The 17381-nt window shown below is 36.7% G+C and overlaps 1 protein-coding gene across 3 annotated transcripts in view; it reads right to left on the reverse strand.

Moving 5' to 3' along the window:
• SPAG6 (sperm associated antigen 6) overlaps positions 1-17381 on the reverse strand; it is a 72965-nt gene that overhangs the window by 38301 nt on the left and 17283 nt on the right. For all 3 annotated transcript variants that reach the window (XM_077896837.1, XM_077896835.1, XM_077896836.1), the window contains 2 exons: positions 16518-16684; positions 12848-13031 (listed from right to left, as the gene is read on the reverse strand). In XM_077896837.1, coding sequence (XP_077752963.1) covers positions 12848-13031; positions 16518-16684 — 351 coding nt within the window. The remainder of the gene's footprint in view (positions 1-12847; positions 13032-16517; positions 16685-17381) is intronic.

A 17381-nucleotide genomic window follows, 5' to 3' on the forward strand; every position in this document is an offset into this window, starting at 1 on the left:
TGCCTATGTCTCTGCCTCTCTCTGTGTCTCTCATGAATAAATAAATAAAATCTTAAAAAAAAAAAAAAAAGCTAAAAGAAAGTCATGAATCATCATTTCTCTGCACTCAGGTGGCCCTGTTTATAGGATGGTTTTTGCATCTGGCCGTAAAATGTATCACTATCACTTCAAAACCTTTTTGAAATAAAGTAGGTTAAAAATACATTTAAAATTTGGCTACACACTTATGATAATCTTGTATTGGAATAATCAGTCACCCCATTCAACCAAATTTTTCATGATTTGGTAAAACTATAGCAAAAGCAAATATGGTGTTGGCAATTGCCAAAGCTGGTTATATACTGACCATACTCCAGTATGAGTTTAGGAATGGCATTTCCAAAGTGGAAGAAATTTGTCCTGGTTTTGGTCTAACCCAGCTAATCTACTGCTTAGTTATCTACTACTATGTAACAAATCACACCAATTTAGCTGCTTGAAACAGGAAACACTATGTCATGGTTTCTGTAGTTCAGGAATCTGGAAGCACCTTAGCTGGGTGTCTCAGGGTGGGGCCTTTCACTGGTGGGGCACTTGACTGGGTCTAGAAGATCTGCTTTTAAGCACACTCCTTATATGTTGGGTGTTGAAGAAGACTTCATTAGGTCCTCCCCATTTCTGGGGCCTTTCCATAGGTGGCTTATAATGAGGCCTTTCCCAGAGTGAGTGATCCAAAAGAGAGAACCCAAGACAAAGCCTGCAGTCTTTCATAATCTAACCTCAGAAGTCACATACCATCATTTCTGCTATATTGCACCAGTGAAATGTGGGAGGAGGCTACACAAGGATGTGAGTAGGAGGAGGTGGGCATCATTGGGGGTTGAGGGGCCATCATGGAGGCTGGCTTTATTCTTCACCAACACATCTAAGAGAGGCAACATCCTTCTGTAGGTAACAAGGCTCATGATATCTATAATTCTGAGCTGAGAGATAGACCTCTCCAGTTGCAGGGTGAGAAAAGGGTGGAGAGAGAATTTTCATATAATTATGAAAGAGTCTAATATATGATTTTTTATTTATCTCCTCCACCTCACAGATGCCATTTTTCCTACATTATTTCCACACCATGTCTTTCCAATCCTCAGAGCCATCAGTCTAACTCATACACATGGGTGGAGTGTTTGAGAGATTAAGGGTTAACGTACATACATATGCTTTGAAGGTTAAATAATTCTGGTTCTTTTAAAAAGTCAAGTGAGTCAAGTAAGCCATTGATCTGGAGTTAATGGTGCTGTAGTAAGAAATTACAATCAGCTGGGATGGACTGCACACAGGCTCAAATATAAAAAGCAGCTTCAAAATACGGTGAGAACAAGAAGTGGAGGCAAGAGAAAGAAAATGTGGGAAATGAGAAAGACTTGGGCATGGCCTTGGAAGTCAATAAGTAACATAAGATTTAGAGCAATTTTTAAAACCCCCAAATTTTGGCAATCTTTAGTTTTTGACTTATTAACAACTTCACAGCTAAGACTAAGCCAAATAGGAGGCAAAAGCTACAGAGAGAGTTTATAATGCTCCATCCACAAGAAAACGGATACTAAATTCCTGGGAATCAGATCTTTTACAAAATATACTTTTTGTATCTAGAAATGTTTTCATTTGTTTCCAATTGCTGGATAAGTCTATAATGCTGAGGCCCCGGTTGTACCTTCACTCTGCTTACAGTTTTGCTTCGCACTTCAAAAAAAGTAAACTGAAGTGGAAAGGGTGCATTTTATGATTGTGACATCCCTGGCATGCTTTCTTTGCTCTAGCCCAGTGCTAAGTCCCTGCCTTCAAGTCACTCTGGCTGCTGAAGAGGCTGGACAGGCAAGGGTAGCTGGTGTTCTCTACAAGCACACACACAGAGGAAACAGAAAAGGGAAACGAAACACTGGATGGTTAGAAAGTTTGCTCCATGCTTTGATAAAGGTGGCCCCTGGTCCAACATTCTTGGTGTGACTCCCTCTGAGTTGTTCCTAGAAGCTACCCATGGGCTTCCACTGCCCGCGTCTATTCCTAAGGATAGATCCTGCCTGATATTTTTAATAATTGCATAATACCCCCGTGAGTAAATACATGCCATAATTTACTTAACCATTTCCCTGCTTTAGAACATTCTCTTGTTCTAAATCGTGGTTTGAGTTTGGGCCATTATAAAGTACAGCAGAGTGAACCTCTTTGTGCATTAAAGATTATGTATGTTATTTATTGCTGTGTAACAAATGACCCAAACTCAGCAGCTTCAAACATCATCATCTATTATCTCACATTTTCTGTGGGTCAGGAATCCAGCAGCAGCCCAGCTGGGTGGTTGTGGCTCCAAGTTATTCATGAAGTTGGTGTCACACAAATGGCTGTAGTCATTTGAGGGCACAACGTGGGGACAATCTGCTTCCAGGCTCACTCAGCTGAGTGTAGTTGTTGGGAAGCTCCAGTTTCTTGCTGGTTGTTGAGGGACCTCTGCTTCTCACCATGTGGGCCTTTCCCTAGCTTGTCTGACTGTCCCCATTGTCATAGAGGCTGGCTTTCCCCAGAATAAGTGATGAGAGACAGAAAGGGAGAAAGACCCTGGGACAGAGACCTCTCTGACAGCTGGTCACCTATTCTCAGAGGTAACCTACCATCGTTTCTGCCATATTCTAGTGGCCACACAGACTGATCCTAGTATGATGTGGGAGGGGCCTATACAAGAGTGTGAATACCAGGACACAGGACCTCTGTGGGGCATCTTGGAGGCTGGCTACCACTGGTCATACATACATACATCTAGAACTCCACAGGTTACACAAACATACATGCACGTGTGTGTTTACTTCTGATAGCGGCCCAGAGCTACAATTACTAAGGGGAAGAGTGTTGACATTTTTTGAGGTTTTTTTAAAAAATATATTTTTTTCTTTATTCATGGGAGACACACAGAGAGAGGCAGAGACATAGGCAGAGGGAGAAGTAGGCTCCCTATGAGAAGCCTGAGGCAGAACTCGATCCCATAACCTTGGGATCACGACCTGAGTCTAAGGCAGATGCTCAACCACTGAGCCACCCAGGCATTCCTGAGGTTCTTGATATTTTCAGATTAAACCACATAAACTTCTGTTTTTGTTCAATCAGAACCAATTGAATATAGGTAACTTCATGTAGGTCAACCTAATATACAGCAACCTAATAGGTACTGCAAAATTGTTTATTTTATAAGTAAATGTCTCCACCATCATGTCTCACCATGTGTGAGTTTGGCAGTCTGGCCACTTATCTTATAAAGTATATTTTAGTCCTTACATTGAGTAAGAGATTACTTGAAGTTGAATCATCACTTACTTCTCCCCAAATGGTATTTTTAGTTCTGAATTCCTTAATTTACTGTATACTACAGTTTAGTTTCACTGATTAAAAAAACATGAATATTATGTATATGACTTTTTAAGACCACAGCGTTACCAGTATATTGCCTTTTAACAAATAAACACAAAGCATAGGGTGCTAATTCTAAGTTAGTACTGTCCAATAGGAATGCGAGTCACATATATAATTAAAAATATTCTAGTAGTGGGGTGCCAGGGTGGCTCAATCAGTTAAGCACTGCCTCTGGGTCAGGTCATGATCTTGGGGTCCTGGGATGGAGCTTACTGATAGGTTGTTTCCCTGTTTAGTGGGGAATCTGCTTCTTTCTCTCCCCTTCTGCCCTTTCCCCCCACTCATGGTCTCTCTCACTCTCTCTCAAATAAATAAGTAAAAAAATCTTAATTAAGAAAAAACTTTAGAAAGCTAGATAATTCAAGAAAGGAATCCAGCATTAAAAAAATAATAAAATAAAATTTTCTAGTAGCCACATTTAAAAAGCAAAAAGAAATAGGTGAAATTAGGGGCACCTGGGTGGCTCAGTCTGTTAAGTGCCCTCCTTCAGTTCAGGTCATGATCTCAAGATTCTGGAATTGAGCCCCACATCAGACTCCCTGCGTAATGGGGAACCTGTTCTCCCTCTCCCTCTACTACTTCCCCTGCTTGGGCTCTCTCTCTCCCTCTCCCTCCCTCTGTCAAATAAATGAGTAAAATCTTTTAAAAACAGAGAAATAGGTGAAATTAATTTTAATAAAATACATTCTTTAACACATGTCCAAAATATTATAATTTAAATATACAAGCAACATTCAAAATTTTTAATGAGATATTTCACTTTTTTTTCCACATCAAGTCTTAGAATTTAGTGGATATTTTGCACTTTGCTGCATCTCAATTTGGCTTCTAAATTTTCATTGGAAAAACTCGATCTGTATTTAGATTTCAAAAAATTTACAGCTGAAAAAGTAGATTCACATGCCTATGTTGCTTCGATCATACCTAAAAACTTACCAGTAATTGGTTATCGATTTTTAAATTTATGTTAGAGGTAGACAGAAATTTAGTTCCTTAGATGCCCTACCCACCATTCAAGTACGTGACAGTAACGTGTGACTAGTGCAGTACCATATTGGTAAAACTGTAGTTTAAAATCAAAGGAGATATAGAGAAATGGCTTCTAATAGAATAATCACACAAATAGTTAAATAACTGCAGTTAACACTTTTTCAAGGCCAGAGGTCCTATCTTGAGCAAAATACTCTAATGCAATTAATTTACACTACATTTTTCTAGCAAGCTGGTTCATTCATCTATAGCCACAGATGAGAGCAGAGTAGGCCCTAAAAGTTAACTGCAAAATCAGCCAGATAACATGGTAATTATACAGTATTTTCCCTGTAGACAGTGGATTTTAAAATTTATGGTAGGATAAGATGATGAACGTGACTTATTTCAAAATACAATTCTTTTTGTTTTAGGTGAGGGGGAGGGGCAGAAAGAGAATCTCAAGCAGACTTCTTACTGAGCTGGGGGCCTGTTGTGGGGCTGATCTCACCACCCCTCCCAACCTGAGCTGAAACCAAGATTCTGAGGCTCAGCTGACTTTGCCACCCAGTCTCCCCTCAAAGTATAATTCTATGCTAACAAAGTCCTAAGCTTTCAAGAAGTAATTCTCTTGCAGATGTTTATTAAATGCTTAATTGCAGTACTTTCAAACTTCAAATACACGATGACTAATGAACTTTGAAAATTACAAATATAAATAAAAAAGTTTTTTCCCCTCAATATCTAAAGGGTGTTGGACAGTTTTATATGCTAGTGACTGGAAAATAAATCAAGTTTGAAAAATGCTTTTGTTCAAACTCCAAAAATATGTTATGATGTACTGTTCAAACTTGATTTATTTCTAAACTAATAGGTTACAAATACCCTTGTCTTTACCTACTCAGTACACAATTTAGTGACATTTCTTGTGCAGATATTTCCAAACAGAAAACAAAGCCTCAGACTAAAAGAATATTAGATGACATCAAGTAGAGGAAATATTTTGATGGGTAGGACTTTCCTTTCTCCTATAACTGTACTATCAATGTCACTTGTTTTTATTTCTATGCCCAAAGTCTGTCCAGTGGTTATCTGGATGTAACGAGGTTCTTAAGAATAATATAAAGATTATTGCCCTTTCTGCAATGGCACAAAAAGCTTGACTTGTCATTCACCCTTTACTTGGTCCAACTTAGAATCACCCAGTATTTTATATGTACTCTTAGGACAGCACATTTCTGTCTAATGTGCCCAGCTGTCTGATGACTTTTATACTCATCTCTATCAATTTTTCTACCTTACATTATAAAGTCCTGGAGGTAAGATATTAGCCAACTTATTTTACTTTGAAGACATGGTAACATACACATAAGTGCCTCAGATACTTTTTGTTGATTACAATGATGATGATGGCAATAAATTGTTTGCTAGCCTCATATATAAAGTTACAGGCCTCAAGGACTTAGGAATCTGAGATTACAGAATTATGTTATTGTTTCATATTCTAAATTCTAAAAAAAGGTGCATGAAAAAAATCTCAGAAGATTTTAGCAAACAAGAGTTTATAACTTTAAAAATCACAATAAATGAAAATACAGAAGCATTCACAACATATTTTTCTTCTAGCTAGCACACAAACTAATCCTAAAAATGACTATCAAAGGAGGTAACTACTGAAGTAAAGTTATAATTAAAGTGTTACTTTAACATATTTGGCCTCCATGACAAAAGAACATGGATAAGACATTTATTTGCACTTTATCTTTTTTTCACCAACACTTAAATACGTAGAAAAGGTATTTGTGGAAATCAATGTTAGGATCAAAATAGGTATAACAGGTAATACATACAATCTCCTATACATCAGATGCTCATGTGTTCCTTGACCCCTCCAAGATAAAACAAGTTGTACAAAGAAAAAGACAGTACAGAAATCAACATCATTATCTACAGGCATCAGTAAAGACAGTCATCTGTAGGACTTTTAAAATAATTTTTAATTACCAGGCTATAGTCCCCTTCACCCCCTCATCCACACAGTACAAAGTCCCTGTTTATCTCAGATATTTGTCATGAATATGTGGATTTTTCAAAAATTAATTACTGCTTCCTAAGGCTGTTCCACATGGGTTTAGCCTATTGGTATTGATAGATGGGTGGTATGAGAAGAATATTTGCAAAACTCTGAATTTTAAAATTATTTTCTCTATTTATCATGTCATCATTCTACATAAAGATAGAAAAGAAACAGGCTGGCCAGCTTGATCTGGATCCCTTCTTTATATTATCTATTAGGCAAATAGAATATAATCTACTAAATGTTTCTATAGTATCCAAACCAGCCAGTTCCTGCCAGCACTGCTCATTCTGGCAGTCTTATCTCCTAACTGCCACTGAGCTGGGATGGAAATCTCTCATTTGATTTAGTCCTGTGGACATCAATCAAGTCTATAGGAGAAAGGATAGTCACACATGTGGAAACCAGCCATGAGGGATTAAAAACAGAGGTATCTGGCAAGACTTTTAGATACAATGAGGAGCTTAAAATGAAGAATGATGAGCTCTCAAACACTTTACATACTCACAGTATAAAAAGGAAGAATCTCTGAAAGATTCTGAGTAATTGCCAGACAGTTCCATCATAAATTGCTGCCGGGCCAGAATAAATCCTTCCCCTCTCTACTTCAGTTTCCTCATCTATATAATATGACAATTATAGCAATGATTAAAATGTTTTAGGACACCTAACCAAATGTACTATATTCCTTTTGCTGGGCTTGAGAACAAAGTTTACTCTGAGACAGCAAAAGTATATAAAGAGATGGCATATTTAGCTAAAACTTCCAGAATAAACACTTAAAACTTATTTTTAAGTGGAAATGTGGAAAATCATACCTACAAAACCTTAGTATGGTTCCTCCTTCCTCATGTTTTCAGCTAGGCTATTGCTCTCACCTTAGTCCCAAGTGCTACCCTCCCTGCTCCCACACCCTTGATTCAAGGTCACTGGAAGCAGCTCCTCTGGGAAGCTGCTGTGCTACCACAGTAAGGAAGCCAGAGAGAGGCTGCCAGTGGGGAGCAGGGGAGCAGGGCCTGGAGAGGGCGACACACTCCTCTGGGCCCCTCCAGGTGGAAGCCCTGCACCTGCAGAGACCCATGGTTCATTCTTCCTCGCCCCTCACACTTTTAGTCCACGCAGGCTCCTCGCCTCATCCTTCTATTATCTCCAAAAGCAAGACTAATCCTCAGATACAGTGAGAAGTCAATATGGATGAGTTAAATATGTTAATAGAATAATGCTGCAGACTGGGAGAATCCAGAGAGAAGGAAGAAGAAAGAACCAATCTAAGGATTTATCTCAGCTTTTATTTAAAAAGCAGGAGAAAACAAAGAAATAGTTTATTTATCTTCCTAGTAAGAGGTCTATATGTCAAGTATATTCAATAACTGGTGATTCAACCACAGAAATTTAATGTTACGATTCACACAGAGTTAAAAAATAAAAAAACCCCACACCATTTCGGGTTGTTTGTCTCCAGTTCCCTTTGATTATCTAAAACGCTTTAAAATCTACTCATAGAAATAACTTTTAGAAGTTGTATCTTTCAAGTAAGAACAAGTCAGATGGTGCCTATTGATTTTTCTCTTCTAATTGCATGCTTACTTTATTTTTGTTTCTGAGACACAAAACGTTTTCCTTCTATTGCCCTTACAGGTACACTTTATCTCTTTTGCATCTCCACTTAAGGTTTCTATTTCCTGAACTGTCTATGAAATATTCTCCTAATACTAAGAAGAAAACACTGAGTGTCCTCCGATTAATCTTATTCTATTTTTAGGAAATCATTGAAAAAGAAACCAGGTTATTTAGAGGTAAACCCTCTATTTTCACTAATTCAGGATGTGAGTGATGACTTCTTTTATTGCCTACTGGGTAACAATTCCCTTTCCTTCTGAGAAATCTATGCAGTAATCTCTTCTGGGAGCTTCTGGGTCCCAGATCCCTAACTACTGTGAAATATTGAAATTACAGTGGGAATTCCATGTGGGAGCCAGATTATAGCAAGAAATTGGAATGGAATCCCTAAGACAGATTCTATTTATGAACTATAATCATTTAGCCTCAGACTCAACAAAAGGGAGATAGAGAAAGGTTATCTATAGGCACCTGCCTGACAATGTATCTGTACGGCAGTCTCTCAAAGCTCCTTTGCACCGCCTTTTGAAATATTCATATTACAATCTATTTGCCATAAAGTCCTCTGACCACATGCAACAACAACAGCAAAACCCAAAACTAAATATGATAACCAGTTTCTCATGGTAACCAGCTTCTGATTTAAAACACTGCCTTAGGAGTGCCTGGGCAGATCAGTTGGTTAAGCATCCAACTCCTGATTTTGGCTCAGGTCCAGGATTCTGGGTCATGGGAGCAAGTTTCGTGTCATGTTGGGCTCCATGCTCAGTGGGTAGTCTGCTCAAGGTTCTCTCTCTCTCCCTCTGCCCCTTCCCTGCCCCAACTGTCTTTCAAATAAATCTTAAAAACAAAAAAAATACCTTAGTTTCCTCAATCAACATATATTAAAGAATAGTCCTAGGTGACCCTATTTGGAAAACCAAAATCCAGATATTAAAGAACTATACTTTTTTAAGATTTTATTTTATTTATTTGAGAGAAAGAGAGAGTAAGTGAGCAGGGGTGGGGGGGAGAAGAGGGAGAGGGAGAGAGAAGCAGACTCTCTGATCAGTGGGGAGCCAGATGTAAGGCTCAATCCCACAACCCTGAGATCATGACCTGAGTTGAAACCAAGAGCCAGATGCTTAACTGACTGAGCCCCCCAGGTGCCCCAGAAAATCATTTTAGTATACTGATTCAGAATCGTTCTAGGCATGACAATAGCTTTCTTTCTCCACTTATTTTTGCATCATTTTCTTCCCTTTTTGTCTCTAATAGTGTTGCCATTTTAAGAACCAAATTAAACATAACCATGGGAGAACCTCTTCATATTTCCATTTTTAATTCCTTCTTCGCTCTTTTAAGATATATTGAGTGAAGCTGTTATGGTCTGTGGTTAACATGGGCTTTGAAGTCAGACATATTTAGACTCAAATTCAGGTTCCACCATTTAGGCAACTTTGAGTCACCCTCTCTAAGTTACATTTTCTTCCTCTGTTTAACAGGGTAATACCCACCCTATGGAGTAACAGTAATCAAAATGACATAATGTATCTGAAGCATACTGCACAGAGCCAGGCACACAGTAAGTACTAAGTGGTACCTACTGTTTTATACATACACACACACTTAAAAATATGGAAAACAAATATATCCTTAATTCTATCACCCTAGTAACACAAACGTGTATTTCTTTGAAATTTATGTCCACGGGCAGCCCAGGTGGCTCAGCAGTTTAGTGCTGCCTCCAGCCCAGGGTGTGATCCTAGAGACCCGGGATCTTGCCTTGCATCAGGCTTCCTGCATGGAGCCTGCTTCTCCCTCTCCCTTGTGTCTCTGCCTCTCTTTCTCTCTGTCTCTCATGAATAAATAAATCTTAAAAAAAAAAAAAAGAGGAAAGTTTAAAAAAAAATTATGTCCACATAAAAAACTTATTTTTATATTATTATAATTGCAATATGTAATTTTATCTCTTTTTTACATTACAATCACATTTCCATGTTACCATGTAGGATTCATAATTAACTTTTTAATTTGCCAAGTGAAATTCCATTAAGTAAAAACTACCACAATTTAATTGCTAAATTCCTGCCCAATATTTGAGGGTTTTTGATATTATAAATAATACTATGATAACATTTGCATGAATATAACTTTTTCATTCTATGGAATGCTTTCTTTAGGATGAATTCCCAAAGCAGACTTTTTAGAGTAGCCATGAACTCTTTCACGACTTAGTTTTGCCGAGCTGCTTTCTACAAGTTTATATAATTTGTATGCCTTCACCAATGGGTATAAACATCATGTCTTCTCCAACCTTCAGTATTATTACTAATATCTTATATTTATTGAATATTTACCATGTGCCTACTGGTCTAAGTGCTTTGCATATATTATCTCATTGTGCTCACAGTAAATCTCTGAAACACCTACTTTCAGGTGCCATCTTTTGCCGATGAGGAAGTTAAGTGAGGTTCAGGAAGTTTAAAAGCCATGTTCAAGGTCATACAGAAACTAAGTGATACAACTTGGACTCAAACTCAGATCCTAACGCCACTGTGTTCTCAGCCATTTGGCTACATTTCTGCTTTTCTCTTTTTTCCTCTAAATAATATTAAATGGAAAAAGACATTTGCACTGATGTTTTAATATGCAGCCCTTCTATTACTAGTGAAGTTGATCATTTTTACATGTTTGTTTTAAAACTGTATTTTTGGGGCAGCCCGGTTGGCTCAGCAGTTTAGCGCCGCCTTCAGCCCAGGGTGTGATCCTGGAGACCTGGGATCGGGTCCCACATTGGGCTCCCTGCATGGAGCCTGCTTCTCCATCTGCCTGTGTCTCTGCCCCTCTCTCTCTCTCTGTGTGTCTCTCATGAATGAATGAATAAATAAAATCTTTAAAAAATAAAAAATAAAAAAATGAAACTGTATTTTCTTGTATTATCTGTTCATATTGTTTAACAACTTCTGTAAAGTGGTGGGGGAAATTTTGTTCCCTCTATATTCTTTACCAATCAGGTGTGTCAGCACAAACTTCACACAAGAGGTCCATGTCCTTCTTGATGACTTCATTGAGCTGTGAGTTTATAAAAGAAGGTACTCCTCCTTCCCCTTCTTCTTGCCAATATGGGCTCAATACAAATATATTCTAGAAATTATCATGTCCATTTCTCTTCAACACTATTCATTCAAGTAATATGTCTCCTGCCTGGTTTAGAACACCCCTATCATGAGAGAGAATAAAGACCCAATATCCCCCGAAGAGTGACAAACTAAAATTTTTTCACTGAACCAATTTACCAAGGTCTATGAGAATCCATCAATATCTCACTCTCCTCATTCCCCACTCCCTTTCTCTTTCCATCTTCAAATTTCTTTTCTGCCAACTAAGATAATGACTGAAATGCGTAGGGTTTTCTTCTTTTCAAATTTTTATTTATATTCTAGCTAGTTAACATACAGTGTAATGTTGGTTTCAGGAGTAGAAGTTAGTGATTCTTCACTTACGTATGACACACAGTGCTCATCACAATACGTGCCCTCCTTAATACCCACCCCCCATTTAGCCCATCTCCTTTCCCAGCTCCTCCCCAGCCACCCTCTGTTTTTTCTCTATAGTGAAGAATCTCTAATGGTTTGCTTCCTGCTCTCTTATTTTCCCTTCCGTTTATCTGTTTTGTTTCTTAAATTCTGCATATGAGTGAAATCAAAGGTGTTTGTCTTTCTCTGACTGACTTATTTCACTTAGCATAATACTTTCTAGCTCTACCCATGTCTTTGCAAATGACAAAATTTCATCATTCTTCATTCTCTTTGATGGCTGAGTAATATTCCATTATGTATCTATATCTATATATATGTTAATAGATTTGTATTTTATTTATTTATTTAAAGATTTTATTTAAATTCAAGTTAGTTAACATATAGTGTATTATTAGTTTCAGAGGTAGAATTTAGTGATTCATCAGTTGCACATAACATCCAGTTCTCATTACATTAAATGCCCTCCTTAATGTCCATCACCCAATTACCCCTTCCCCCCACCCATCTCCCCTCCAGCAATTTACCACATCTTCTTCATCCATTCATCAGTTGACAGATATTTGGGCTCTTTCCATTATTTGGCTGTTATTGATAATGCTGCTATAAACATCAGTGTGCATGCGCCCCTTCAAATCAGTATTTTTGTAGCCTTTGGGTAAGTACCTCGTTGTGCAATTGCTGGATCATAGGGCAGCTCTATTTTTAACTTTTTGAGGAACCTCCATACTGTTTTCCAGAGTGGCTGCACTAGTTTGTATTCCCACCAACAACGCAAGAGGGTTCCCCCTTCTCCACATCCTCACCAACATCTGTTGTTTCCTGTGTTGTTAATTTTAGCCATTCTGACAGGTATGAGGTGGTATCTTATCGTGGTTTTGATTTGTATTTCCCTGATGATGAGTGATGTTGAGCATTTTTTCGTGTGTCTGTTAGCCATCTGGATGTCTTCTGCCCATTTCTTAACTGGATTATTTGTTTTCAGGTGTTGAGTTTGATAAGTTCTCTATAGATTTTGGATATGTCATTTGCAAATATCTTCTCCCAAGACTGAAATGTGTAGGTTTTTGTGAATTTGTGATCCAAACAATTTGGCCATCATTCAAAACTTATCTCCCATAATGTATGGAAACATCATTAGAACTGCATCTATAGCTCACTAAGCAAAACCAGATTTACCTAATAAATCTAAATTTTAATAATCCTGTTTTCAGATATGCTCCATTACCTGCATTATGTCTTGCAATATATCCAAGTGCCCAAGCTGCAGCCTCCTTGACTCCAGGGTCAAAATCTTCCAAGCATATCACCAGCGTATCCAGTGCTCCACAATCAACTATTGCCTGAGCTAGTTGAGGAGAATGTTTACCAACTGCTCGTAACACAAAAGCAGCTGCTTTTTTGTAAAAACGCTACAATGATAAAATAGATAAAACTCAAAGTGAATTAAGCACTCATAAAACCAAAGGTTAAAATAGACCAAAACCAACATGAAAATGACATTAGTATAAATAAAGCTCAACAGCTTTTCAATACAAAAGATGAAAAACATCCTGCAAAATCTTTTGATGTTCTCCTATTGCTTTTGTTCAGTAACTAAACTGAAATAATGTTAAGTCTTAAGTTACACTTCAAATGTTTTGTTCTGAAACATTCATTTGGAAATTGTGTAAAATAAAATAAAATATAAACATTGTATTTCCTACCAATTCAGAAAATAATGAGATCTTCTGTATCTGCATCACATTGAAAAGTATTTGTTTGACCCATGGGAACTCTTAGATTGTTAGCATGTGCAACAAAACTGTCCACTGACAAATTCATTTCCTTTACTTGGCCTCAGTCTCTAAGCATGGTAGGCCTTTCATGACCTCAACTAATCTTTTGGGTGTCCCAAGTTATCCTGAAATAACAACCATGTTTCGAGATACACTACCAATTATTGGATAAATGTAAAGGCAAAACATTCATGATATATTTTAAAACCCTTCCTGGTAAATAAACTAGTCAAACAAGGGGATGTGTTACTTATCCCCTCTTAGAAATGCTTTTTTAAAAATGATAAATACAAATGACTTCTATTTGTAAGGTGAATTTTAAGTAATGCTTCATATTTATAATATTTTCTATATAAAATTTTATCAGATTGAGAAATAAAAAACCTGAAACACAATACTAACATGTTTTTCTTCATATAACTAAAAAAATTAAATGTAGAGGAAGTGTTTGGCTATAACACTCACTGTTGTTTTATGGTTAGCATAATCACATAGTAATAATCTCTTTTTTTTATTAATAGAACCCGATTAATCCTCTATTTTAGATTCCAAGTTTTTATTTCTTTACAGTGACAATTAAAAGTGACTAGGTGACTACAGCACCCATTTTGAAAGCATACTATTTTACTTTAGCTAAAAGATTAAAATACAACAAAAATTATAGGAAAGAAAATATATCAAGTGTATTTTAACATATTAAATATAAAAAATTGGTATATGTTGATGATATAAGAAATATACAATAATAATATTTTGATTTGATATATTTCTTTAGGTTCTTAAATGTCAACATATAGATATTAAAATATTTGTTATAAAGATTAAAGACAGTAACAAATATCTACTTACTATAAAACTTAGAGTTTTAAAATAGCTATTATTTTCTTATAATCATGGAAAAATAATGGTGATAAATTTCCTGTCATCACCTTAAGCTAATGTGACTTTTTATATGGCAGAATTTTCAAATTCACAATTACTGGGCATTGATAGTCACTGTTAACTACAGTGCCTATAATTCACACCTTCTGATCCCATTTCCCCTTTCTCTTAATTTCCGCTTCTCCAAATTCCACTCTCTTCTCTCCCATTCCTCACCAAAAGAATTGCCTTAAGAAAAAAAAAAAAAAAAAAAAAAGCCATGCCAGGGACTTTGTACCTCATAAAGAAGAGATTAAATCCTGTGAGAAATGAATTAAAGGACTGGTAGATGAAGGAGACAGAAGCCTAGAAATACTGCTTCACATTCTCACTTTCTCCTTACTTCTGCCCTAGCACTTTTTTTTTGTCTCTACAGCTCATGGACATTCATTCGCATTTAGATCTATTGAGAACCTTCTTCATGGGATACCAAAACACAGACTCTGCCCTCGAAAGAAAGAGCTAAGAGTCCAGGAAGAACAAAGTCTAATAGTATTTGATGATAGAAGGAACACCTGCAAGAAAAATAAAATTTCTGAGACCACTGGTAGAGATAAGACAGTCAGTAAATGACTCTCCAATTTATAAAAATAAGCAAAATTTTAAACAATTAGGATTTATATTTTTATTCTGATAAAATACACAAAATGTTTACTATCTTAACCATTTTTAAAGTGTACAACTCAGTGGCATTTAGCACATTCACAGTGTTGTACAAACATCACCGTCTAGTTCTAGAATATTTTCACTGGCTCAACAAGAAACTGCATACATGTTCAGGAATCACTCCTCATTCCCCTCTCCTCCCAGACCTTGGCAACCTCTAATCTCCTTCTGTCTCTATGGATTTGCATATTCTGGAAATTTTCTATAAATGGAATCATACAATATATAGCCTTTTATGTCTGGCTTCTTTCTCTTAGCATAATGTTTTCAAGATTTATCCATGTTGTAGCATGTGTCAGCACTTCATCCCTTTTTACAACTGATAATATTCCATTATATGGATGTCCAACATTTTATCCAATCATTCTTTTGTTATAGTGAATAATGCTGCTATAAACATTTGTGTACAAGTTTTGTTTGAACACCTGTTTTCAATTTTTTTGGAAATCTAACTAGCAGAATTGCTGGGTCATGTGGTAATTATGTTTAACTTGACTGCCAGACTGTTTTGTATAGCAGCTGCACCATTTTACACTCATATCAGCAATGTAGGAGAGCTCCAATTTCTCCAAATCTTCACTAACACTTGTTATAGTTTTCTTTTCTTTTTCTTTCTTGTGTGTGTGTGTGTGTGTGTGTGTGTGTGTGTCGTGGCCATCCTAGTAGGTAAAGTGATCTTTTGCTGTGATTCTGATTTGTATTTCCTAATGACTTATGCTGTTAAACATCTTTTCATCTTTGTTGGCCATGTGTATATCTCCTTTATATGTATATAGCTGTCTACTCAAGTCTTAAGCCCATTTTTAAATTGGATAGTTGTCATTTGGTTACATAAATAGGAATTTAATCTTAAAATATATCAAGAAATATATAGCCCCAAAAAAGAAACATACATCCTTAGGTTATGGTAAACTAATAGAATGGAATAAACAGACCAAGACCCTATCTGTAGGAAGGTCCTTAACTATTGTTAGGTGGTGCTGTACAGAAACATAGAATAGAGCCGTGTAGAAAGGGAAAAAAATCGGGGCACCCTTAGATGACTCTTGAAAGAACCGACATGCTTACATACTTGGTATAAAATACTTTACCAAACCTTCCATTACAGGTATTCTCCTTCCTTTTGTATGCTTCTCTTCCCCTTGCTTCCAAGCTGTCTCACAGTTTCCACTAACCAGATTTCACCTGCATATAAGGATTGCTGAAAACAACTTTTTATTTAGCTAAGGCTCCTACAGCTCTCTAAAGCTGATCCTACAGGTTTAAGACTCTCATTCACAGAAGTACTGCTTTATATATAATCCCATTAAAAACTGTGTAATCTGTTTTCTTATATTAACAGTAATGGAAAAAATGTGCCCATCACTCCCAAGATAATATACCCTAAAGGTAACATTATATGCAGTTCAAAGAATTAAAGGTTGTATTAATATCCTAAAATTCTAATGCCTACAAGCATGCCACTGTACCCAAACTAGCAGATTTTTAAAAATATAAGACAAAAAAGATACAAAACATTTTTTTTAATCTTACATTCTGTTCTGCCAATGAATAAACAAGCTGGGGAAGAATGTCACCCTTCACCACTGCTTCTGCTAAGTCATTATTATAATTAGCCAGTCTCCCAAGAGCCAATGCAGCAGTCTGTTGAATCGTCGGGACCACATCCAGAAGAAGAGGCCTCAGCAAAGACATTACACCTGAGTTATGAACAAACATATGTCAGCAAAATTAAATGAGAAAGCAAATATAAAATTCAGCATATATGTAGATAAAATTAACCATAAAAAATCAGTAAAAACAAAAAAATTATATACTAAAAACTAATGATATATTTAGAAGCATCTAACTGGAATAATATAACCTGTAATTATCCAAGCAGGGGCATAGCATGAAAACAAGAAAGGCTTTGGAGTTAGGTTAAAAGTTTAAATCCCTGATTTGGCAAATAGTAGCTATGTGACCTAACCAGGCTGTCATGAGGAGCGCAAAGAAAGATTATGGAGTATGTAGTTTAATGCCTACCTACCACATGGTAGAGGGTAGAGGGGGGATCGGGGTAGGTTTTCCCCAGCCTTTGCAAATCCTATCTTTCAGGGCTTAGACTTCTATGGAGACTTCCATCTGTCTTGTTTTCTTTTGTTTTTTTCTCTAATTCCAGCTGTTCGGTCTTTTCTATGATTTCAACTGGCTAGGGCCTCACATTGATGAAGGGATGCAAATTCAGATTTCTGACACTATTTCAAAGAAACAAATTCTTTGAGATAAGTGTTTTGTATTACTAGCTCTCATAATACTGACTCTAGAGTTGAATACATAGTAGGTATATCATCATCACAGCAACAATAGTAAAAGATAGCTTGTATTTATCTGGCACTTTATTATCATGCACACGTT

Source organism: Canis aureus, chromosome 5 (assembly GCF_053574225.1).
Source record: "Canis aureus isolate CA01 chromosome 5, VMU_Caureus_v.1.0, whole genome shotgun sequence".
Taxonomy (NCBI): Eukaryota; Metazoa; Chordata; class Mammalia; order Carnivora; family Canidae; genus Canis; species Canis aureus.